We start from the raw sequence: 25,710 nt of genomic DNA, 5'->3' as shown, positions 1-25,710 counted from the left end.
TACATACACACAGACACATGTACAATTGTACATGCATACACAGACACACACCCATAAAAAGTGGCTCACTCACAGATCCGGGTACTGCACTCTAGGGGGAGGCAGAGAGCACAGCACACACTCCTTCCTTTGCTTTCACTGCGCTCAGCTATTGAGCAGTCTGATGGCTCCCAGTGCCAATTCCAGATCCGGCCTGAGCTCCGAGCCTGCTCAGCAAGACGGCCCTGGGGGGGCACTCGCCCTCCCATAATTTCCACTCACCATTGGCGAGCAGGCGAGTGTAAATTTCAAGCCCTGCTCTAAATTACATGAAGTTGTCCATTAAAGTGATCTTTGGGCAGAAAAACAAAACCACACCATTTTCAATTCAAAAGGTTATACACACTACAAAAACTTCAGGGATGTGTATTCTTAGAGCAATATAAAGCACATTCATGCTTGTATTTAAAAGTCTTTTTATACACAATATGAACAGAAATCTTGTATGTACAAAGTTTACCAGCAGTAGTCTGCATGCTAACTTCGTAGATAAACCAATAGAATTGATATAAACATGCTACATACTAAATGAGAAGCAAAAAAGGAGAAAAGCCAGCCCATACAAAGTTTAGAAATCCATATTGTTATATCTGAAGTTTTATTCATAAATGCAAATAAGTTAGAATGTGCTTTCAGTAAATGGAATATGTCTTAATAAGCTGAAGGTAATCCTAGTTCCATTGTAAGTCTTTAACGGTGTAAACATTTTGAGTACGATAAATGGAGTAAAGCTTTTGGTATTAAATTAAAAAAAAAACTGCAAGTCCATGTGATTGTTGTTATAAAAATGCATCAAACCAACTGAATCAAAAACTACCAATAACGGTTTTTCTTAACATAATTGTATCCCATTTGCAACAATAGTGTTCGTGAACATATCAGCATGTTCTTGATATGGAAAGGTTAAAAACCTTGGAGGAATATAAAAAAAAAAAAAAAAAAAAAGGTTTTCCCTATAGTCATTGCCCACATTTATTGTAATAAGACTGCAAACCACACAAAGTGGAGAAGAGAAGAATACTTTTCACAACATGCGATATAAAGATATCATTCAATTTAGTGTTACATTAACATGAAGAAGCATTTTCCAGTAGACCTATAATTGTCTGAAATAAAAAGAATTACTAATGACACATATAGTTTGGTATTGCCATAGCTATGCATACCATGTAAAATAAAATGTAGACACTTGCTCAGAAATTTTTCAGCAAACCAGAACCTAAGTATGAGAAAAGATTTTCTCTTAGGATAAGAACATTTCATTTTAGGGCTATGAGTGTCATGGAAATCTAATTGTTTCTCATACTGTAGATCAGTACTATGCAGAGAGAAAAACACATGCTCTGCTCTCAAATACAGTTCTTGAAGGAATACTTTTGCCTCGCTACCATAATACATTTACATTTTAAACCACAGAAGATGCTACATGGTGCAAGTAGCACTAAACACGAAGATTGGATTACAGCTTTTGATCTTGGTAAACCATGGGAGTTGAGAGACAAGAGGGAGAACCTTTCTACATCAGCAAACAATGGGCAAACCCAGATATTTACGTAAAAAATCTGGGATTACAGGTTACAAGTTGATATGGATGAAGTGAGTAGAGAATGTTTTGACCGGGACACTGTTGAGGATATCTTCCCACTTCCCTCTTACCACAGTCCTAAAGGGCACTACTTTCAGATGAATTTTTGGAGAATACTTTCTATAGAATGTATTCTCCAAAAATTCAATAAATTCCTGTAGAAAATCCACTTAGGAAACAAAGACACCCACCTGTCCCTAGTGACATCTTCTAATATATAGAGGAATATACTCCAGCAATGAAGGAAAACAAAGTCTGGTTCACAGCAATGCTTAGAGATCCCCATTACAGGAAGTGACATCTCAAGGGGACACAGGCACCAAAATTACCTTGATAATCAAACCTTTCACACTCTATTCAACACTTAAAGTGGCTGTAAACTCTTACATATACCCAAGTAAAGTGACTAAACTCAGATGATGCACATCTATAAAACAAATCCTCCTACATAGTTGTACCTCTTTATCCATAGCAATTTGTCCTGTATAGCCTTCCACAGCACACAGGTGAAAAGATTTTTCTCAACAGCAGAAAGCAGAGGTTGGGGATCTGACATCTCATACACTGCACAGTTAGAGCACAGAGCCATATGTAATCTGAGAACTGACTGGAGTAAAGTGGCATGTCCCTCTTCTCCGGTTCAGAGAAACAGAGCAGAGGGTATGAGTCATCTGCTGTGTGATGGAGGGGGCATCTCTCAGGAAGCTGTGATATCAGCTTAATCTTAATCTATTGGAAGTGAGTCATGCAGGCAGAGGTGAGATCAGAAAGGAACCACACTTGGTACTTTGGATTCAAGTTAATACACACTATAGTGGATGTTCTTTGTTCATTTTTCATGTCAGCGCTTTACGACCACTTTAGGTGCTGGATTTTCTTAAAACAAATTACATTTTGTGAATGTCACTTATAGCTCTTTCACATGAACCATGCTCTAAAGCAGGTTTACTGGACCTTTCAACAGACTGACATGCGATAGGAAGCCAATGGCTTTGATAGGACTCCTTCGATCACTTTCTCTTCTCAAGAGACATGTACGAAGTGAGAAATTCTCAAGAAATCAGTGTGCTGTGTACAAGCATTTACATACTATAACATTAGTCATCATTTAGCAAAAGGATATTGTGAGAATCAGGGTTGTCTCAGCAATGATCTCATAAATATTTAAAGAGGAACTTCTCTGCCCCTCTGTCTTTTTATCTCCTCTTATGCAACATTTTCATTAAAAAGAAAAAACCTTTCCAGTGAACCTTTTAATTTGCTGCTATGATCCACTGCCAAAGGCCAGGCCCCACGCCACCACCTTTGCTCTCTACAATGAGGGATGGCAGTTTCTTCCAGGTGGTTGCATCAGGCCCCAAATGACAAGTTATCAGCTACCCTTCAACCACTGTGTCCCTGCTCCTGCAGCCACCTTAGTATTTTACAGGGAGAGGAGGACATCATTTTTGCCTAGGCAAGAATGGATGAGGTGGATGGGGTGGAGGAGGTGGGTGGGGGGGAATGGGGGGTTGATTGGTTTGTATTTTGTTGCACAGCGTAAAAATCCATTTTTGGGAGTGAAGGTCCACTTTAAGCAGCTAAATAGGTAGACAGGCAATGCATGGAGGGCAAAAAAAAAGACATAGAACACAAAGCTTAGAATGGTGTAGTAATGATTAAGTGTTAAAAAGTACAGGAACAGGTGGCACTGCAATTAATGCACTGGTTAATGCAGCTGGCCACTAATAAAAATTCAAAAAGTTTCGTGCGCTGTTTGACTGCAAGCTTGCTGGACATAACTCTACAAATATCTGCCTCATGATACAAATATGTGCACACTGAAAAGGTCCCTAGATTAGCCATAAATGAGTTTATATATACAGGAAACCGGTATCACTAGATTCTGATTAAATAGAAGGAAAGTACAACTAGTTTATAGCATGGAGCAATATCCGCCGCATGTTCCTCCTCGGCCACCAGCTTCATCTGACAATCTGACGCCTCTGTTATGGGACTCGCTTTCCCAAAGTCCAGGAGTTTGAATAATCTTTTCAACAAGTTCTTCGAAGGCACACTGTACACCATCTCTGGTTTTAGCACTGGCCTCTGAAACAAGAGACAAACAATTATGAGGGGGGCATACCACAATAGGGTGAACCAGCTTCATATTGTAAAGTGATCGGTCTACAAAGCAGTTACATAACGCATAAAAAAAAAAAAAAATCTTTGAGGCAATAAAACCAAGTGGTTAATTGACGATGTTAAATCATTTTAGGTGAAAAAATCTTCTGATTATGTTGACTTTATCAGGCGTTGCGCTGACTTTGTACTAAATCTGCACACAAGGGGAAGGCAAAGACAGGTTCCCAAATCCGGCAAAGCTGCTTTCAATAATCAAATGAAAACACATTAGATATCATTAAAATTTACAGCTACAGTTTCTGGGGGTCAGCACTGCGATTCTTGGCAGAGGGCGGAACACATTTGGCATCAAAAATGAAACCATGAAAAATGGGTGCTGGACCTGGAGGTTAAGAGCCTGACCTCAAGAATTCAGAATAGGTATGAGAAAGGTGTTTTGCTTTGGCTGGTGTAAGAGTCTTATTTCTGGTAACTCAGTCCTAGGATGAATGATGGGCTTAACAATTAAGTATGCGCAGGAATTACAAATAGCAGCCAGTGCTGTGCCAAATCACAGACTGTACATAAGCCAAAAAACTACAAACAAAGCAGAAAACTATAGGAGATGTTTAACACAGCCCACCAAATGAACCTGAGGGAAGACAGACCAAGACAAACTACCACATTACTTGCATGAAACGAATCCCAGCTATAAACCAAGACTGTGAACATTACAACAAAGCAGTGAATCATAAAAAAAGATCTAAAAATCAGCCATAACTCCGTGTGATGTCATGCCCAACTATGGCCAGGATTGCCCCAGGAAAAAAAAAAAAAAAGATATCAAACACACAAGGCTCAGGAAGTGAGTCCACTCTTGGAAAAGGTGAACTTACAATGTGTCAAATCCATTACACAAATAATGTCCTTGGGGAGCTGTAGGCACCAATATGAGTTATGTGCATGTTTCTCAAAGACAATCAGTAACATATTGTCTTCTCCAGATGTGGTCCAACAGAAAAGATGATCAAATGTGGATGTAGAAAAGCACACAAACTTGCTGCGGGTATTGAAACAAAGTTTTTTGTTTCCATTGTAAATTAAAGGTTTTACAGTCTAAAATCCTATAACAAAAAGAAAAATACAAGGAATTTATGTTTAAGGCCTTTTTCCAGCTGTGACCATTATGTTTTACCTTTAGGCTTCATTCACGTGTATGCAGGTGCAGGAGTGCATGTGAATCACAATCATTCGCACACCTGCACTCAAAGTTGCAGAGCTGCACAGAAAACACACAGGGGTGCCATTACCTCTTAATGGCAGCCCCACACACTGAAAACCATGGTGTAGTTTCCTGCACACAGAAATCGCAAAGTGCAACAGCACCATGCAGTTTCTGTGCTCCCGCATTTTATAAAAGGTGAGGGACCTTTTCCCAGCAGAAAATGCAGGCACAGCACTCCATTCATATGAATGCGCTGCAGTGTTTGTGCACCTGTGACACACACAGCCGCATTTGTGAACTGGGGCTTAATATGCAGAACCATCTGCAGGTGAACTCTGGCAATGGTGATACAGAAACCCCAGAAAATGGAAGGGTAGTACAGTATATGTAAATAGTATTTATGTTACCATGATTGTGAGCTCTGGACTGTCCCCTCCCACACCATACCATCCATTAGCAATGCCAGCCATCACAGTGGTGGGTGGAAAGGGAGGGGCCAAGGCAAGTGACCCCAGGAGTTTATAGTACATTCCTTATTAAACCCCCTACCTAGTTATTTTGGATTCCCAATGCACTGTACAATACACCAGAATGGACATGCAGGCATAAATGGAAGTTTAGGAGATGTAATCAGCCCTCAGGTCCCTGAAATTGGTTGAGCTAAGTAAACAGAGGCAGAATGAAGTATATTATTGTTCATAATCAAATTGCAGACAAGAGGGGAGCTATCTTACTACAAATATGCAAACAAGAAATAATATTTAAATTGGAATCCCCTTATGTCAAAGCTGTCAGAAAGCTCAATAGCTTAAAAGAAGCATTAGCTTCCACACGGCTTAATTGACCTTTCAGCCAGATGGTTTGATGTTAGTGCTGAATTTTTTAAGGGCTCTCTGCAAAGGCCGGTTTCTGAGTCAGTAGCCTTATTCTGTAGAGGTGAAAGGATTGAAGGAAGGCAACCGTATGAATAAAGGCAGATGGGGGAATCCTCCCAATAGGAAGGTTTGGTTTCTGAATAGGATTGAATGATGGTTTCTGAAGGATCAACAAAGCCAGGCTGAAATTCCAGGGTGTCACCGGGGAGTGTACAGTGAGCAACATCCTACTCAAGGGTTTCACAAATGAGCCTGACAGGCGAGCAGACCCTTGGAAAACAACGGCTAGGGCAGAGAACTGACCCTTTAGGGTACTCAAGGTCTATGTTGGATTCAAACCAGAATGGAGGCAGGACACAACTCACGAAATACTTCCTGAAGTGGAATCTTCCACCCTCACACCAGGAGAGAAACACCGAACAAATGCAATGGTAGACTTGCGAGAAGTTGATTTCCTAGCTTCTATCAGGTCTATATTTCCCAGGTGACTTTTCTTGTGATTAAAAAGCTAAAAAAGTGGGAATTCTATTGTGAAAGTTAATATTCACTGAAAAAATTGTGTGAATATTCACTTCAATTATCAAATCATGTGAAAAGCATCTGCACATGATCGGGTATGCAAAGTGATGTGGAATTTGATTTTATTGTGACCAGATAAATGAAAGGAACATACAGTTTTTTTAGTGAAGATTCTCAACTTTTGTAAGTCACCCTGTCTGCATAAATCTGCCAACTTTGTCATTAACTTAAAAAAAAAGAAAGAAAAAAAATGTTTTAAAAGGATTTAGTTTCTTCTTACCTATAAACAACATTGAATGTTTTCGTGCAAACTTGAGACCTTCGTTTCTGTCTACTTCTCGGTTGTCCTAAAAGAAAACAATCAAAAATTAAGAGAAAAAAAAAAAAAAACCTCAAAAAACAAAACGCTTTATGCCGTTAAAAACTCACACACAGAACTAAACCAAACTATTTGTGTAAGTTTTGGTTATAATTTGGTAATTTTTATTTTAAAATCTACCTTCTCTCTAATATAGTCTTACTGTGAAAATTACATCTGAAAAAAAAAAAAAAAATCGGAGACTTAATGCAATACAATCTTGGAACATCTTTGTTGGGTAAACATACATAAATACATTATCAGTCTGGTAATGCTTCCAAGAAATTAAAAAATGCCATACATCAGATACATGGCATGGGTCTACATAAACTTTGAGACAGTCCTAAATTTAAACTCACACATGGATTTTACTCAGTTCCTACTTCCTGAATGCTGAGTGGGAAGGTCTTCAGTTAGTCACATGATCATTTGAAGTGCAATAACAGATTAAAAGAATACAAAAGGAAAAACAGTAAGCCTGTCACAAATCTGTGGAGTGCATGAAGAATCATAACGGCTGCTTGCAGAGCATTAAAGTGGTTCTAAAGTCTTAAGGGTTTTCTACCTTAAAAGAAGATATATTCACCATGTAAACAAAAAAAATTAAAAGTCAGCAGCTACAAATATGGTAGCTGCTGACTCAAACACAAAAAAAACAAAAAAACACACTTACCTGTCCCAGGTTCCAGCACTGTCCTCACCCAACCCAGCTCTTTGTCAGTATTCGGGTCCAGGCACCAGCATCTTAACTGTGGGCAGATGACTGACTCCTTGCTGCTTCAACAGCTGGCTGCACGCCCACCATGCTGCAGCCCATGAATGGTCCCCCATAGTCTCCTGGGTCCTGTGACATATCCCAAGAGACTGAGGGGGGAAAGAAGTAGAGGTGCAAGCTTGCCTAGGTGATTGGAGCAGAGGTGGGAGTGGGCACCTGTCAAGATCAGATACCCCCCCCAAAAAATTCTAAAAATATGGGGGATGAGGAAAAGCAGAACTTCCCCTTTTGCATTCTCCACATTATGATAGAAAACCTTCTGTGAAGATTATTCCCCAGCCCCACTATACTTACCTGAACCTTATCTTGATCCAGCGATGTGCCTGAGAGCAGCAGCTCTCTCCACTCTCCCCCTCCTCACAGGGCAGATGGATAGTGAGCCAATGGCTCCAGCTTCTATCTTCTATAGACACAGGCAGCACGGCTCAGTAATGGGCTCATACGCATACTCCTATAGGAAGCAGCTTACAATTGGGGCACTTGCAGAAGAGGGAGCCAGGAGTATAGCATTAGAAAGCACTGTCCCTAGAACCTGGAGGTGTCAGAATGTATCAACACCAATATTACTACCATTTTCATACCTAAAGACAAAACATAACATACATTAAGACAAAACAACTATATCAGTTTGTAGACTCTATAGCTTTCATACAAATTAGCTATACAATGATTTGGGTTATTTTTACCAAAGAAATGTATCAGAATACACTTTGGCCTAAATATAGGAAGAAAGATTTATTTTTATTATATAGCACCGTCAATTTACACAGTGTTTTACACACACTATATATATATATATATTGTACATTCACATCAGTCCCTAACCCTCAAGGGGTGTACAATCTAAGGTCCCTAACTTACATTCATACATACACATACTAGGGACAATTTAGACGGGATCCAATTAACCTACCATAAGGCTACATATTTATTTTATATATTTTTTTTTTTTTAACTTTTTGGAATGTCTAATGCTGTATTTTAAAAGAGCGAGGGGAATTTGTTTTCATTAATATAGCAAAAAATAACAAATAAATGAAATGAAAACTATGTCTCAAAAAATTATAAAAACTTAATTTGGGTACTGTGTTGTATGACTGAGTAATTGTCATTCAAAGTGTGACAGCGCTGAAATCTGAACATTGACCTGGGCAGGAAGGGGGGGAATTGTCCGGTACTGAAATGGTTAAACAGTTAGTAGTGACTTACCTTGTCTATCTTGTTTCCAACTAACATTTTTACTATGTCATTTCTTGTGCAATATGTCTCCAACTCATTTAACCAGTTGTCCAGCCGTACGAATGTGTCCCTTCTCGTCACATCATAAACTGAAAAAACAGAAGCAGAATAGTGACATTTAGAAGGAAAAAGATACAAAAATACAAGGCTGGCACTGTCCTTACACATACTGACCACAAATACCACCTGTGTACCATTAACCTAACTAATGAAAAAAATGTTTTAGATAGAACTGGGAAGTTATGCAGACCATAGACTGTTCGTTTATCGGCCGATTTATCGTCCGAAAAAACAAAACATCGGTCGTTCTGTTGCCACCAATGATTGCGAAAATCGGCCGTTTTTCACCAATTTTCCAGCATGACCGATAAAAGAAATGAGGAGGAAAACGCGAAAATCGGCCGATGCCATTGCTCCACTAACAGTGCGAGAATCGGCTGATTATTCTTTCGGAAGAAAAATCAGCCGATAAACGAACCGTCTATGGCCTGCATTAGTCTTGGTTTTTACTACCATTTGTGGCTCTGCCTGGAAAGTTTTTCTCAATTTTTTCTCAGGGCAGGAGGGGAAGGCACATGGGAAATGAACACAGTAAAGAAAGGCTAGAACTTGAGATTATGTTTGAATTGCCTTCCTGTCCCATAGGCGACTGTGTTACCTGTACAAAAAAAGGTGTGCAAACACAGTAAGTAAGATAAAACCCCCCAATGGAGGCACCAGCAGGAATAACAATTTGATAGAACTTATTAAAGTGTCATTAAACCCACATCATTAAAAAAAAGTCTCTATATGCTGTATTATATGATGTTCATACTCAGTCACTATGCTATTTTTCAAAACACCTGGTTTATTCTGCTGTTCACTGTCCCTCCCTCCTGGTCTGTGACCCCGTTGTCATCTAACATTGTATAGACCAGCTGCTGCCACATCTACTGAGCATGCTCCAGTTTCAGTTCCCTTCTAAGCTGTTCATTTGCTCCTTTTTCTCATCTGTGCAGCCCACATGACTAAAAAGTCACACATGTGGTGTACAAGCTCCAGATAAATGACAGCCCCTCCCTCCTCCATGCCACTAAAAAGCTAAACATAATAGGGGCAGGATACTAAATGTTGATTGAATGAAGCTTAACTTCCCTTTAATTCTAAGCACATACTGCACTAACTATAGACAGCCTGGAAGGGTGTGAAAACGGGGTGTGATTGGCAGTACTTCCTCTAGATAACCCACGCCATGTTTTTGCACAAAATAATGAAGATTTGAGTTCAAATACATGTGTAAGAGGATTTAAAACAACATGTATTTGATATTCATTTTGTAATTTTCCTTTGCATTTCACAGGCTGTTTTTTTTTTTTTTAAGATACGACCAGCAGCAGAGGACTAGAAACTCCTCCCACTGATGTTTCCTTGCAGATGGGCTGGGAAACAGTTGGGTCACATGACATGACTTTTCTTTTTTTTAAATTCAAACAAATACAGCGCCATCATCCATATACATAAAGATATAGGATAATTTAAAGTTAAATAGGGTGTGCGGAGTATCACTTTAACTCTTCCTCACTCTATCTAGGGTGGATAGGCAACCAGGACCCTGAATGGGCAAAGTGTCAGCGTCTTTTCAACTAGATTAACAAAAGGGCTATACTGAAAACGTGTAAATGGATAATTTGTGCAAGCTGTTATCCTATAGGATCCTAACTTTCCCACTGTGTTCTAAGTATTTCAAACTCAGCAAAGTCTGATCACTTCACATACCAATAAATACACTTTGCTCTCTAGATTTCTCATAAATACCTTTCATTTTGCATTCTCTTTGGTGTAATATAGATAATCTGAGTTAAAGTACTTTCTAAATTTCATGACTTGCCGTACTACATATAACTTAAACATATCCATATGAATCTATTTCTGACAGGTGGTATAGTATGTGTTATGTCTCCAACACACACATACATACACAGATATTGTCAATAATTGAAATAAATACATTTGCGCACGCACACAAAAGATATTTCTCCATAACTGTTGATATATAAAAGGTGAACAGAATATGGCAGAGCTAAAAAGCACCATGATAGAAATAAAACTTATATGACGTGTAGTTAAAGTGGAACTTCACGCAAAAGGGGTAGTTCAGCTTGTCCCCCCCTCCACTGCCACATTTGGCACTTTTTAGGGGGGGAGCGGGTACCTGGTTTTGACAGGCACCTGCTCCCACTTCTGAACAGATGCACCGCTGTGATCTGAGCCAGAAGTTCAATATTCTCCTATTCCCCGCAGCCTTCTTGGACTCTTTAAAGGTTCCAGAAGACGGCAGGAACATTCACAACGTGTATGCAGAGTAGGAAACCAGTTGTGAAGTTTCAAGGCTTCACTTCCGGTTTCCCTTACTGAAGGTGCTGGCACATGCACCTAATGCTGATTGAAGAATAGGTTCGGGTGAGGACATCGCTGGATCCCTGGATAGGGTAGTGTCCTACAGTATTTGTAGCTGCTGACATTTAATTTTTTTGGGTGGAGCCTGGAACTCCACTTTAAATGCTTGGTGCCTAACCTCCGTACTTCTAGTAATTGCTATGTGATCACATTAACAAGCATTATTTGCAACTTTTCCTCCATTTTAAGCTTACTACTAATATTTAGGTCTAAATAGAATCAAATCATCAGTACACCATGTAAGGCAGATTTATCACTTTCAATTGATTTTTTTTCATTATTTGCAAAAAGGATTAACATGCTAATCTAAATAAGACAAACTATAAAATGGACTTTAAAGAGTAACTCCACTTTTGTTGGAAATTTAAAAAAAAAAAAAAACCCAAAAGATTTTTTTTTTTTTTTTCTTAAACTCTGTTGCAGATTCCATCCGTTTGAAGAAAAACCTGTTTGTTCTTCTACGTCTTTTGGACACCGATTCTGAAAAGTAGGGACTTTTTTTTATCAGCTGATGCACTTGCAGGGCTCTAATGAGGAAACTAGCAGGGTTGGCAACTCTTTAGAAGTGATTAAACCTTTGGGGGTATCTCATCAAATATGATCTTTCTAATGCAGGATTGAGGATGCCTAAAACTTATATTTTATTGCAGACACCATCTGTGTACAGAACGCCTCCATGTTAACATATTGTTTTGAAAATTACAGCGCTGCAGGTTGAAGAGGAAAGGTAAATTTAACAGATTAAATTACAATACAGCTTGTGTTGCAATTCTATAAACTGTATATTTCCTTTTATGTACAATGTTTTTCCCCGAAAGTGGAGTTATCCTTTAATACAAAACATCCAAGATTCCAGGTAAATGTATCACGCATCAGTTATATAGCACAATATGTCTACTGAAAACTTTGTGCAATGATAAGGTATTAGTAATTTTTGAGGATATATACCCTCAAAATACAAAATAAACTACTTATGTACTCAATATAAATGACAGAAAAGACACCTTAAAAATGATATCAAATAACAGCATTGCAGGGCACCAATATTTTGGGTGACTACTAGAAGATCAACATCTACCTGCCAAGGAGAACAAAGAAAATAAAAAATAAAATTCCCATTTATCCTACAGCTACTACAGAGTCCAGAATATCCAATTCTGTTTTCAAACATCTCCTGGTGAGGCAGGTACAGAGAACTACCCACTGAGCATGATAAGAGGCTAGTTGTCAGCACCTCTAAGAAAAAAAACAGACATAATAATAAAAGACAAAAAAAAAAGAAAAAAAAAAGAAAGGGAAGATAAAAGGGCAGAGATCTCCATGGTGGACACTGAATAATGGGAACTACTCAATAGCTTTGTATTGGATCCACAGACTCCAAGCTGAATCAAACTTTGTGCATTAAGGCAGATTCGATGCACTGTCATTTAAAACGTAAAAAAACATTCCTTACCCAATATAACACCTTGTGCACCCCTGTAATAGCTAGGAGTCAAGGTCCGGAAACGTTCTTGTCCAGCAGTGTCCTATAAAACAGATAAAAGACATCATTATAGATTTTCAAGTCAGTCATATAACTTACCAAGTGAACTGTTTATATTGTACCACACCACCATCTAGTGGACAAACCGCATCACTGCTGATTGCATTGAACAGGACAGTACAACCAACCAAGTTTTGTGAGCAATAAGGACCAACAAACCCACCACTCTGCCTTCTTGAAACAAGGAGAAAACATTTAGCAAGCAAATTAACAACACAATTAATTGCAAATCAGGCTGCATCTCCTTTAGCAAGTATTCCTGGGCAGCCAAGTGCGATAGTTAGCAAAATTCAGAGATAAACCAAGATTTATTATGGAAGATGAGAGAGATTTTCACACTCAACAGACAGTGGTCTGGGTCATGCCTCATTAGGTCACACTGGGGTTATTTACTAAAGCTGGAGAATGCAAAATCAGCCTCACTTCTGCATAGAAACCAATCAGCTTCCACGTTTTATTGCCAAAGCTTAATTGAACAAGCTTAGGTCCGAAGCGGATTGGTTTCTATGCAGAAGTGAGCCCGATTTTGCATTCTCCAGCTTTAGTAAACAAACCCCTCTGCAATTTTAGAGCAGCCAAAAGGGAAATGTATGACTTGGGCTGTAATTTGCAATAATTCTGTTGATGCAACAGGATTGACATATGTCCCCCAGATAATTACAGAGCCTTGAAAAATTATTCATACCCCTTGAAATTTTCCACATTTTGTCATGTTACAGCAAAAAACATAAATGTATTTTATTGGGATTATTTACGTGATAGACCAACACAAAGTGGCACATAATTGTGAAGTGGAAGGAAAATGATAAATGGTTTTAAAACTTTTTTACCTGAGGTGACCTCAAGCAAAATTGTTTACAAATTTTATCTGAAAACTGTGGCGTGCATTTGTATTCAGCCCCCCCGCAATCAATACTTTGTAGAACCACCTTGCACTGCAATTACAGCTGCAAGTCTTTTTGGGGATGTCTCTACCAGCTTTGCACATCTAGAGAGGGACATTTCTGCCCATTCTTCTTTGCAAAATTGCTCAAGCTCTGTCAGATTGGATGGAGAGCATCTGAACAGCAATTTTCTTACCACAGATTCTCAATTGGATTTAGGTCTGGACTTTGACTGGGCCATTCTAACACATGAATATGCTTTGATCTAAACCATTCCATTGTAGCTCTGGCTGTATGTTTAGGGTCGTTGTCCTGCTGGAAGGTGAACCTCCACCCCAGTCTCAAGTCTTTCGCAGACTCCAACAGGTTTTCTTCTAAGACTGCCCTGTATTTGGCTCCATCCATCTTCCCATCAACTCTGACCAGCTTCCCTGTCCCTGCTGAAGAAAAGCATCCCCACAACAAGATGTTGCCTCCACCATGTTTCACAGTAGGGATAGTGTGTTCAGGGTGATGTGTAGTGTTCATTTTCTGCCACACATAGCAATTTGCGTTTAGGCCAAAAAGTTCAATTTCGGTCTCATCTGACCAGAGCACCTTCTTCCACATGTTTGCTGTGTCCCCCACATGGCTTCTTGCAAATGGGACTTCTTATGGCTTTCTTTCAACAATGGCTTTCTTCTTGCCACTCTTTCATAAAGGCCAGATTTGTGGAGTGCAAGACTAATAGTTGTCCTGTGGACAGATTCTCTCACCTGAGCTGTGGATCTCTGCAGCTCCTCCAGAGTTACCATGGGCCTCTTGGCTGCTTCTCTGATTAATGCTGTCTTTGCCCGGCCTGTCAGTTTAAGTGGATGGCCATGTCTTGGTAGGTTTGCAGTTGTGCCATACTCTTTTCATTTTCCGATGATGGATTGAACAGTGCTCAAAGCTTGGGATACTTTTTTTTTTTTTTTTTTTTTTTATATATAACCTAACCCTACTTTAAACTCCACAATTTTATCCCTGACCTGTCTGGTGTGTTCCTTGGCCTTCATGATACGGTTTCTTCACTAATGTTCTCTAACATATCTGAGTGCTTCACAGAACAGCTGTATGTATACTGAGATTAAATTGCACACAGGTGGACTCTATTTACTAATTAGGTGACTTCTAAAGGCAATTGGTTCCACTAGATTTTAGTTAGGGGTATCAGAGTAAAGGGGGCTGAATACAAACGCAAGCCACACTTTTCAGATATTTGTAAACATTTTTGAAAACCATTTATCATTTTCCTTCCACTTCACAATTATGTGCCACTTTGTGTTGGTCTATCAAATAAAACCTAATAAATACATTTACATTTTTGGTTGTAACATGACAAAATGTGAAAAATTTCAAGGGGTATGAATACTTTTTCAAGGCACTGTACATATACTAATCTAATTTTTTTTTTTTACTCTAAACCATCCCCTTTACAAAACCGCAACTGCAATTTCAGAGAAACTACCACTATCTCTCTGGCATTTAAACGGCCCCAACAGTCACGGTTTCACAGAAATATTCAAAATAGCACTCCTATGCAACTTCCTCCTCATACAAAAGTATATGAAAACCTGTATCCTTTGGTGAACTACAGATGTGAATCTCCCATCAGCCACTAGATGATTGGCGCTGTGCTTGCCACATCTTTGTGCATGTCCTGACCTGAATTTTCTCAAGGTCAACATCAGGGCCATTAGAAGACAAGGACACAGGCAACTCGTGGACATTTTATCAGAAGGGCAGGCATCTTGGCAATACCTATCCCAAAATGAAAATTCAAAGCACTCAGGAAATGAGCTGAATTCACTGTGTTTAAATGCAGAATTTTCATGTCTGTCTGGAGCTTGCCTTGCACTACAGAGACACAAGGACAAAAAGTAGTTACTCACATCCACGCCCTACGCCTGTGTAACATTTTTCTACTGAAATACTTTACTGCACATTCAACCTCACAAAATGTCTTGTCCATACTTTACCACTTTAGGGTATATTAATCCTAATTCTTCACTCTGACCCTTTTTAAATTATATAATGGATCTAGTGTAATTAGTGTAATTAGCTGTGTACTAGTGTAATTAGCAAAGGAAGTCTAAAGGCTGGCCATACATTATACAATCAATAAGGTCAAACCTAAACATGCAATCAGGCAGGCCCTTACACTACATAATTGAAGGTACATCTAAGGAAATTGAATAAGAAAATTGTATAATGTATGTTCAGCTTATGTTTCTAAAGGATTTTAAGGCCAAGTCAAGCAAAACGTTTTCCCTTAAGTTTATGTTGCAAGAAAACACTATCCATTTGTAAGTTAGTCAGCCTTGAGGGAGGGATGCCAAAAGGTGTGCATATCAGATAACCATGGCAAACTGGCTCTACCAAGTACCCATATAACAAGAGAAATGTCAATTGTACACAATTAGAGAAACTATTAGTAAAGCAGGTGCTAATCTCTCCTAACCATTTTTAATAGATACATTGAAACTGTCGCTGCTGGCCTCTCATTCTTCAAAAGCTAGTTGCTTAGCCATCATGCTGAGTGGAAATAAGTTCGGGTATCCTCTGAACTCTTCTCTAGCCAAACTGACTTTTTTGCTCCAGTGAGCTGTGGGCCTGGTCATTCTCGCCCCGCAGCTCATGTAGGCTCCATGCACACTAGGAGTTGACAAACCGCTGGATAAAAAAAAACAAACCACTAATAAAGTTGTTTCCCAGAGTCTTTTGTTTTTGTGTCAGCATTTTTCTGGCATTTATCTGGTTGATAGCTGGCCGCCTGCATCCTTAACAACCGATGACTCCTTCGCTGTAAGTGGGGTTGCCCGCTGACAGCTGAATGTAAACAAAATAATTGCGGGCAATTCAAATTAGGAAAGGGGTAAAAAAAACACAAAAAAAAAAAAAAAAAACCACACAGCGTGCTGGACACCATCCAGTATGGAGGCAGGCTCCTCCTCCCTCCACTGAACATAAACATGCACACTTGGATGATCTGATTAGCTTTTGTGATTAATTTCTAATGCTGACTGCACATGGTTCCTGGCTCTTTAAAACACGTATATGACTCATGAATGTATACAGTAAGAAGAAAGCATGTTCAGTTTATAAGACTCCTAGCCAGGACCACCTGTTCATGAGATTTCTACAATTCCTTCTGAGGCCCAGCTCCTAACATTTGCTAACGTATTTGTTTTTCACATACTACTAAAGTTACCTTATGTGTACTTTGACATATATTCCCTTTCCCTTTTGTACTGAAACTTTATCTAATGCTGTTTGATGTCAAATATTTGTGCAAGAAAAAAAAAAGACAAAAAAACATCAGGTTCATGTTAAACTGAACGGTCTACAAAAAAAGTAACAAGTAGTGTGGAAGTTCAGGCATTTTGTGAAACCTGTGGGCACCTTTGTTAGTCTTTTGATCTATTCTTGTGTCCTTTGGATCCCATTCTTAGGCTGGAAAACAGCCCAATTCCATAGCCTAAAAAAGGAAAGCTTGTGAAACCCATGCATTCCTGTTCATGGTAGACGCCGGACCAAGACACTATTAGTACAGTTTAAAGGCATTGTACACTTTCAAATGTGTTTGCAATTTTAACTAGGTGTTAGTGTATTTATAATCCCTGTATTGTTTGTTGCCTTCCCTTGTAATGATGAACTCTCATGTTGTGACGGCAGTTTGTAATGTCATGGCTGATCAATTCTCTTCCCCTATGTCCATGCAGTACTCCAACTACCTTGTCCCTGTTCACCAACGAGACAAACAACTTCTTGTTCCAGGTCACATGGAGGCCTGACCAATTCTCTGTGTTGCATCACAAATGTTTTATGAAACGAACATATCTCTTCATGTAAGCTCTGGTAATTGCTTTCACCTGCACCAGCACTAGAGGGAGAGACCCTGGGATTGTGGGATACAATGGGGAAATTATTTGATTCCCTGCAGATTTTGTAAGTTTGCCCACTTACAAAGAAATTAAGGATCTATCATTTTTATCAGAGGTGTATTTTAAATGACAGGAGACAGAGTATCAACCAAAATCCAGAAAAAACACGATACAAATGTTATAAATTGAGTTGCAGTTGAGTAAAATAAGTATTTGATTCCCTACCAACAATAATTCTGGCTCCCACAGACTGTACTCATGTGGTACACAGATTAGTCCTGTCAATTTAAGAAGGTGCTCCTAATGACAACTTATGTCTAGCTTAAAAAAAAAAAAAAAAAAGTTGTTCCCCCTCCCTTCCCATAGTCCTCTGGCACGCGTGACAGGTCCCAGAAGACTACATGACCATTCACAAAGCACAGCGCTACTTGTGCATGCGCAGTGGGCACCTGGAAGTGAAGCCGCAAGCTATCACAGCCAGGTGCCTACACTGAAGATGCCAGCGCTGATAAGTCAGAACAGTCGGTCAACCTGGCCGGTGTGAGGACACCACGGGATCGAGGAAAAGGCGAGTGTGTTTTCTTTTTTAAAAGTCAGCAGCTACAGTTTTTGTAGCTGCTGACTTTTTTTTTTTTCTCACTGGACCTCTGCTCTAAGGTAATGGAGTGGCCTAGCCAGTCTTCAGACATTAATCCTGTAGAAAACGTATGGAAGAAGCCGACACTTAATGTTTCTTGGCTGTCGCTTGGCAACTCGAAGTATTTAGAGAAGATCTGTAAAGAAGAGTGGACCAAAATCCCTCCTGAGATGTGTGCAAACCTGGTAACCAACTACAAGAAACATCTGACCTCTGTGCTTGCCAACAAGGGTTTCTCCACCCAGTACCAAGTCATGTTCTGCTTGGGGATCAAATGCTTTTTTACTCACTGAACTGCAACTCAATTTATAACATTTGTATCGTGTTTTTTTCTGGATTTTTGGTTGATATTCTGTCTCTATCATTTAAAATACACCCTGTTCCAAATTATTATGCAAATTCTATTTAAGAGTCACAAAGATTAAATATTTTGTTTTTCAGTTTAACTTATGGATGGCATTGTGTGTCAGGGGTCTGTTGATCACTGAAAACAATCTCGGACACCTGTGATAATTAGATTGGCCGGTGAGCCCAATTTAAGGAAAAACTACTAAAGGAGGGCGTTCCACATTATTAAGCAGAGCACCATTTTCAAGCAATATGGAGAAGAAAAAAGATCTCTCTGCTGCCAAAAAGAGTGAAATATTTCAATGCCTTGGACGAGATATGAAAACATTAGATATTTCACGAAAACATAAGCGTGATCATCGCACTATTAAGAGATTTGTGGCTGAATCAGAGCACAGACTGGTTGGTGCAGATAAAGGCACATTGAGGAAGATTTCTGCCAGATCCATGCATCGGATCAAGAGAGCAGCTGCTAAAATACCATTACATAGCAGCAAACAGATATTTGAAGCTGCTGGTGCCTCTGGAGTCCCACGGACATCAAGGTGTAGAGTCCTCCAGAGTCTTGCAACTGTGCATAAACCTTCTATTCGGCCACCAATAACCAATGCTCACAAGCAGAAACGGCTGCATTGGGCAGAAAAATACATGAAGACTAATTTTCAAACAATCCTGTTCACTGATGAGTGCCGTGCAACCCTGGATAGTCCAGATGGATAGAGTAGTAGATGGTTGGTGGATGGCCACCCTGTTCCAACAAGGCTGCGACGTCAGCAAGGCAGTGGTGGAGTCATGTTTTGGGCCAGAATCATGGGAACAGAGCTGATCAGCCCCTTTAGGGTCCCCAAAGGTGTAAAAATGACCTCTGCAAAGTATGTGGAGTTTATGACTGACCACTTTCTTCCCCGGTACAGAAGGAAGAACTATGCTTTCCGTAATAAAATCATCTTCATGCATGACAATGCACCATCTCATGCTGCAAAGAATATCTCTGCATCAATGGCTGCTATGTGGATAAAAGGAGAGAAGGTCATGGTGTGGCCTCCATCCTCCCCTGACCTCAATCCTATTGAGAACCTTTGGAGCATCCTCAAGCAAAAGATTTATGAGGGTGGGAGGCAGTTTACATCCAAACAGCAGCTCTGGGAGGCTATTCTGACATCTTGCAAACAAATTAGCAGAGGTGATCAATCAACCTGGCTACAACCAGCCTGTCGGATTTCACATGCGATTATTGCTAGCGTGTTATAGCCGCTAGCAATAATCACTGTGTTCTCCCAGCGGGCACAAAAACAATGGGTCAGCAGAAGGGATTCCACCTGTCAACTCGTGCTTGCAGGAAAGGAATTCGCTCTGTCTATGGCCTGCCTTAGACTACAGACAGAAGTCATGGATTAACCTCTGCAGTGTCATGCCTCATGTTTCTATACAAACAGAAATGTCAAACAGGAATGTGATTATCTACTAAACTATAGACCCTGTGTAGAGCCTAACAAATGACAAAGAATTTACATGAACCATGTAAATCTTATGCAGGTGAAAAACACAAAGAGCAGGTAGGAGGGCCTGGAATGCTTGAAAGGTCCTTAACTATGACCATTATGATCTTAACTAGCAGGAAAAAATACTTTTTTTTTTTGTTTAATTTTTTGCAGTTTACTACCGCTTTTATGTAAAAATGTAATGAACCTTCTGGGTGCAGCTCCTCCCAGGACCCCTTATACTTACCTTAGACCCATCTCGATCCAGCAATGTGCATGAGAGCAGAGGCTATCCCAGGTCTCTCTTTCCTCACTGGCTCAAACTGCAGTGGGAGACATTGGCTCCTGCTGCTGTCAATGACAGCCAGTGCTCCAATGAGGAGAGAGTGGGGGGCGGAGCCGAGCCACACTTTTCTGTGAATAGACAACGTCCATTCATAGGAGAGAGTTGCCTGAGTGCCCTCATAGCAAGAGACTTGCTATTGGAGGCACTTGGCAGGGGGGATGAGCCAGGACCGCCATGCGGAGACCCAAAAAGAAGAGGCTAGGGGTTGCTCTTTACAAAACCTTTGAACAGACCAAGAAAGTATAACAAGTTAATTAAAAAAAAAAAAAAAAAGGGAGGTAGAAGTTTGCAAATCAAAGCAACATTGCTGGCACTGTCCACGTCATGGAATTGATAGCAGGAAGTTTTACCATTTTCATGGTGACAGCCTTGTGTTCACCATCACCAGATCAGAAGTGAACCATCATCAACACCAGTTGCTTCTGGTTTTGACGATGGTGCATACAGTACATGGCAGCAGTAAACACTCTGCGGTCAATTTCATGGAGCGAACAGCACCAACGCTATTTATTATGATCTGCACACTTCTACCTTAGTTTTTTGCATGTATGTATGCACATCTTCTGGACCATGTGCTTGGGAGATTTCAAGATACTCACTTAACAGCTGTGGTAATTAACTATCACCATGGTTGTGGTTCTGCATTGCTGGGGAGAAGCTCTCTGATTGGTCTGTATCTGTATATAGTGGGCTCTGTGATGCATCACTATTGTCACAGTCTACCTGATGAAGGGGTCGTGTACTTTGAAACATTGCTTGTACTGTGATTAATAATAAAACTCTTTTGAACATACAATGTGCTGGCGAGATTTAATTTATTGAAGATTTGTGGCAAGCCGCGCCATCCTTTTTATATCAGGGCAGCACTGATCATAGCAACACTGAAGAATCATTTTGTGTGCACCCTTTCCTTCTCCAACTTACTGATTCTAGAATTTGACGTGCTGTATTGTCAAAATAAGGTCATCACAGAGAACTGTTTTTACTTGTACTTACCCAAATGGCCAACTTTGCTTTATTACCATCAACTGAAATGGTTTTCACTTTAAAATCAACACCTACAAAATAAACCATAGGTATGTTATTTGTATTGCAAATAATTGGCTGGTTTTTTTGTTTTTTTTATAAATCGCTGAACTACATCATAATAGATCTATAGGTGACATACTATGAATAAACAAGTCTCTTCATGCTCTCCCATAAGGCGTTATTCCAGAATGACAGTAGACTCAGATAAGAAGAGCAAATAAAGCCCTATTTGTATAAGAGTTATTGTTTATGGAGCAGCTCTCGTTCTTTGGTTTTATACAGCCTACACTTTTCTCAAATACAGTCAAGAGGCACAACCTAAACCGAAGTGATTTGTTTTTGGATTAACATTTTATTCACAGAAGAGGTGATTGTAGCTTATTCACAGAAAAAAAACTCAATACTTTAAAAAATATTAAAAAAAAAAACTTTTCATTTACAGATGAGAGATTAGCCTAATTTAAGTGTATTTAAAGTGCTATTAAACCCACTACAGTAAAATCAGTTTGTAAATGTAGTAAAGCATGCTTGTTCTACTCACTGCGTGACCTAAGGGTTTAAACCGCTGTTTGACCCTGACTTCTCTGATCCTCCCCTTCTTCCAGTGTCCTCCTCCTATCTCCTGATAAGACATATCTGGAGTCACTCTGCATATGCTCAGTTTGGTGAAAAATGCTAGAGAGGTTTTTTTTTTCTTGGGAGGGTGCATGTGGTCAGCACAGGGCCAATCAGCACTGTCCAGACAGAAGTCAGGGGTTCTACATTCTCCTAGAGCAAAATGAAAACTCCTACAAACTTTAACCAGTGCTCTGCTGGACACTAATAGAAGTCACAAGACTGCTCTAACTGCTGATGAGAAAAGGTATTTAGCAGTTTATGTTTACTAAAATAATTGCACTTCCATGCTGTGTACTGTGGGAGACCGGATATAGTGAATGCAGGGTCCTGGGTTTAGTAACACTTTAAAGGCAAAATATTTTTCTTTAGTTCTGGATAGGTGAGGGTTCTTTTTTTTGTTTTTTTTTTACCTGTGCCCCTGCTGAAAACACATGGAAAAAAATGTGCCTTTTCTATTCGTCCTGAAGACCACTGTCACTGGGACTTAGGCCTCATGTACACTGCTGCTCTTAAACGTGCGTTTTGGAGCTTTTGGCGTTTTGTTTGCCAAAGTCCCTAAACTCAAAAGTCTATGTGTCCAAGCACACATAGGCTTTTATCAAAAAGTTTAGCAGCAGTAGCATTTAGGGGCAGTTAAACGTCCCTCTCCTGAGAGCAGAAGAGATGCATTCAGGAGAGTAACGTTTTGGCCAAAAAATGCAAAACGTGGCAAAGACATTTGTAAACACGCCTTAGCGCTTGCGGCGTTTAGCGCTTGGGTGTTTATTCATTTTATTGACCAGAGTACTTGCCATTGAAAAGAATAAATGCCCAATCACTAAATGCGGCGCCACGTTTTTCAGTAGCCAGGAGAGTTTGGCTTCGAATGGGGGTTCAGTGTGTACATGTAGCCTAAAGGTAAGGGTTAAAAAAGAAAAAAAAGGCACACATCTTGAGTTGTCAACAGGACAGGAATAGAGGGGAAACCATCCAACTGTTCTGGTAACAAGTGTCCAAGGGGGATTCTAATCACTTTTCAGAGATTTTGTTCACTTCCTCACCTCCTGACAAAGTTTGATGATAATTAAGCAACCTATGAAATGTAAAAAAGCATACCAATACTGAAGGGTAAGCATGCAAACAACACAGGTGGACCAGCAAAACAAGAAATACCCAACAAAGGGTTGGGCCTTGTGCCACATGACCAGGCCAAAGCCTCACAATTTTGTGAAAATGAGGCCTAATGGCCTCATTGTCCTAATGGCGTGAGTTTAACAGGAGAAAGAGGCACTTATTTATACTAGGGTACTTTGAATCGCAGGGCGAATCGCCGTAAATCTGCCCGCAATTTCAAAACGTCCTAGTGTGAATGGGGCCTTAGAATCTTCAAGAATGGCAATAACGAATCAGTGTGCCTAAAAAGAAGACTCCCCAGAGAAAAAAGTGCATATATAGCACTATATGCTGGCTGTAGCTCAACCCTCTTTTGAATCCCAAATTATGGGTGTTTCTGTGAGGGGCGGAACATCCAGCACAGAGCTCAGTCTCCTCCAAGTTAAAGCTGGCCTACACCCATTGTTACTCCGATCAGATTCCTCCATCTACACTATAAAGCATATGAACTAATCTACCACTGCAGCTATTGTGTTTGACAGCCAGACCCACCGGCATTCAAAATACCTGAACAGCAGCTGCATCTGACTGGTTTTCAGTTTTCTATGTGTCTAGTGTTGGCAGCAGTAAACCCTAGGTTGCTGAATGATCATCAAGCTGCATCCTTCACTGGATGATAAAGAAATATGTTTATGGGGGCAACCATATTTGCCCATTACATATACAGATTCAGCAACAGACCTGGAGTACAAAGGCATTTTGGTGCTCTTGCATCAACCAAGCACACTTTAGCATCAGGACTGTCCAACAGGCCCATGAACAAGAGCAGCGTGCACAACAACCTTTTACTATAAGTAATTGAAAGAGAAGGTGCTGGAAGAAGCTGCTGAAGCCAATTATCTCAGGTGCTTGTGATATATATATTTATTCATAACAATGAGAGTGGATTTTCTAATTTGTCCAGACTGTTTCTTGTCTACAGGTACCTTTACAAAAAGTAATACAGCCTGAACATCACTTACCTATAGTAGCAGCAAGCTCTGGATCAAAAGTGTCATCTGTGAATCTCAACAGAAGGCTGGAAAAAAGAAATACAGATTTTAAAGCAATGTGTTTAACTTAATGGCATAAAACCTTAGTAAATATTAATCATACTCAAGAAGAGGATTTCTAGGATTTTAGGTCAAAATATCTATTGTTAAAGTGTCAGTAAACCTACAAACAAATCTACCAGAAGGCTTGGTTCACATATATGTGCTTTTGCGAGCTGCGTTTGCTCGGACACGGCAGCCCATTCATTTGAATGGGCTGCCATGCTTGCATTTCGCTCAGAAAATGTGCATGCACCTTTTTCAAAATGTGTCCTACAATGAAATCGCACGGTCATTTTGACCATGTGATTTCCCTGCGGTTCCTGCACCCGCAAACAGTCTGAACTTTTACATGCGTGGGGTTGCCATTGAGAATAAATGGCAGCCCGCATGTTTTCTCATAGCAGCGAGTTTTTACTGAAGGTGGTTATGGGTGCAGGAATTGCTGTGATTCCCCCACCCACATATATGTGAATCGAGCCTGAAAGCCATAGATGAATTGATTTTCGTTCCTTCCACTATAAGTTGCAGTACAGAAAATCACTCAATTCCCCATCAACTAGGGCAGCACAGTGGCTAAACGGTTAGCACTTCCGCCTGGCAGTACTAGGGTCGTTGGTTCGCATCCCAGCAACGGCACCTCCTGCCTGGAGTTTGCATGTTCTCCCTGTGCATGCGTGGGTTTCCTCCGGGTACTCCAGTGTCCTCCCACACTCCGAAGACATGCTGGTAGGTTAATTGGATCCTGTCTAAATTGGCCCTTGTATATGACTGAGTTAGGGACCTTAAATTGTACGCCCCTTGAGGGTTAGGGACTGATGTGAATGTACAATATATATGTAAAGTGCTGCGTAAACTGACGGCGCTATATAAGTACCTGAAATAAATAAAATAAATACATTGAGTGATGATGGGGGAATGCCATTGTGTTCTACCTGCCGGGGGGGGGGGGGGGAACGACACACACACCTGGGGAGCCTTACCAGTTTGCTAACAGCTATAGCCCCACAGACAATAATCGCATTCTAAAAACCTGACAGGTCGATTGATGGATCATCTTGCCTAAAGATGGATTGAATCTCGTCAAGTCCCTGCTGAACCAGCCAAGATTCGATCCATCTATGGCCAGCTCTAGTCTCACCCATTGACCCAGTCTGTGGAGAGCTAAGCAGAGGAACATTGATCGCATGATCAGCACAAATTGCATTAAAAAGGGCATTTTTGAAATTCATTTAACTTTGTTTTATAGGTTGATTTTGGGGGTTTATGTGCACAGCCTAAGGCGGGCCATAGATGGATTGTTTTTATTAGATCAGCCAGCAGGCTGATAGAAAAAAAAAAAATGAAAAAAAAAAATGAACAGATTCCCTAGGGATGCACTGATAAACCGATGGCCAAAAAACATATCAGCCGAAAACACTGCTATTGGCATTTTGTCGATAGGCAAAAAAGTGCTGATACAAGCAACGTTGCGACTTCTAGACTTTCATGCAAAAAATCCTAGCGACTTCAATGCAAAATTGCGTCTCAGACTTTCATGCAAAGTCACGTCCCTAATGACATCAATGCAAAAACGCCCCCC

At 40.1% G+C, this 25,710-nt stretch overlaps 1 protein-coding gene across 1 annotated transcript in view; it reads right to left on the bottom strand.

Annotated features, from left to right (window-relative positions):
* Positions 1-606: 606 nt before the first annotated feature.
* RAB18 (RAB18, member RAS oncogene family) overlaps positions 607-25,710 on the bottom strand; it is a 51,901-nt gene continuing 26,797 nt past the window's right edge. The window contains exons 2-7 of the mRNA XM_089693815.1: positions 24,060-24,115; positions 21,295-21,356; positions 12,608-12,680; positions 8,689-8,807; positions 6,627-6,693; positions 607-3,712 (exon numbers count right to left, since the gene is read on the bottom strand). Coding sequence (XP_089549941.1) covers positions 3,540-3,712; positions 6,627-6,693; positions 8,689-8,807; positions 12,608-12,680; positions 21,295-21,356; positions 24,060-24,115 — 550 coding nt within the window. The 3' untranslated portion in view covers positions 607-3,539. The remainder of the gene's footprint in view (positions 3,713-6,626; positions 6,694-8,688; positions 8,808-12,607; positions 12,681-21,294; positions 21,357-24,059; positions 24,116-25,710) is intronic.

The sequence above is a fragment of the Staurois parvus genome, unplaced genomic scaffold (genome assembly GCF_062004578.1).
Source record: "Staurois parvus isolate SC_StPar_1 unplaced genomic scaffold, SC_StPar_1.0 ptg000636l, whole genome shotgun sequence".
NCBI classification, from domain to species: domain Eukaryota; kingdom Metazoa; phylum Chordata; class Amphibia; order Anura; family Ranidae; genus Staurois; species Staurois parvus.
The sequence above is the reverse complement of the archived record's forward strand: the minus strand, read 5'-3'. Positions and strand labels throughout refer to the sequence as shown.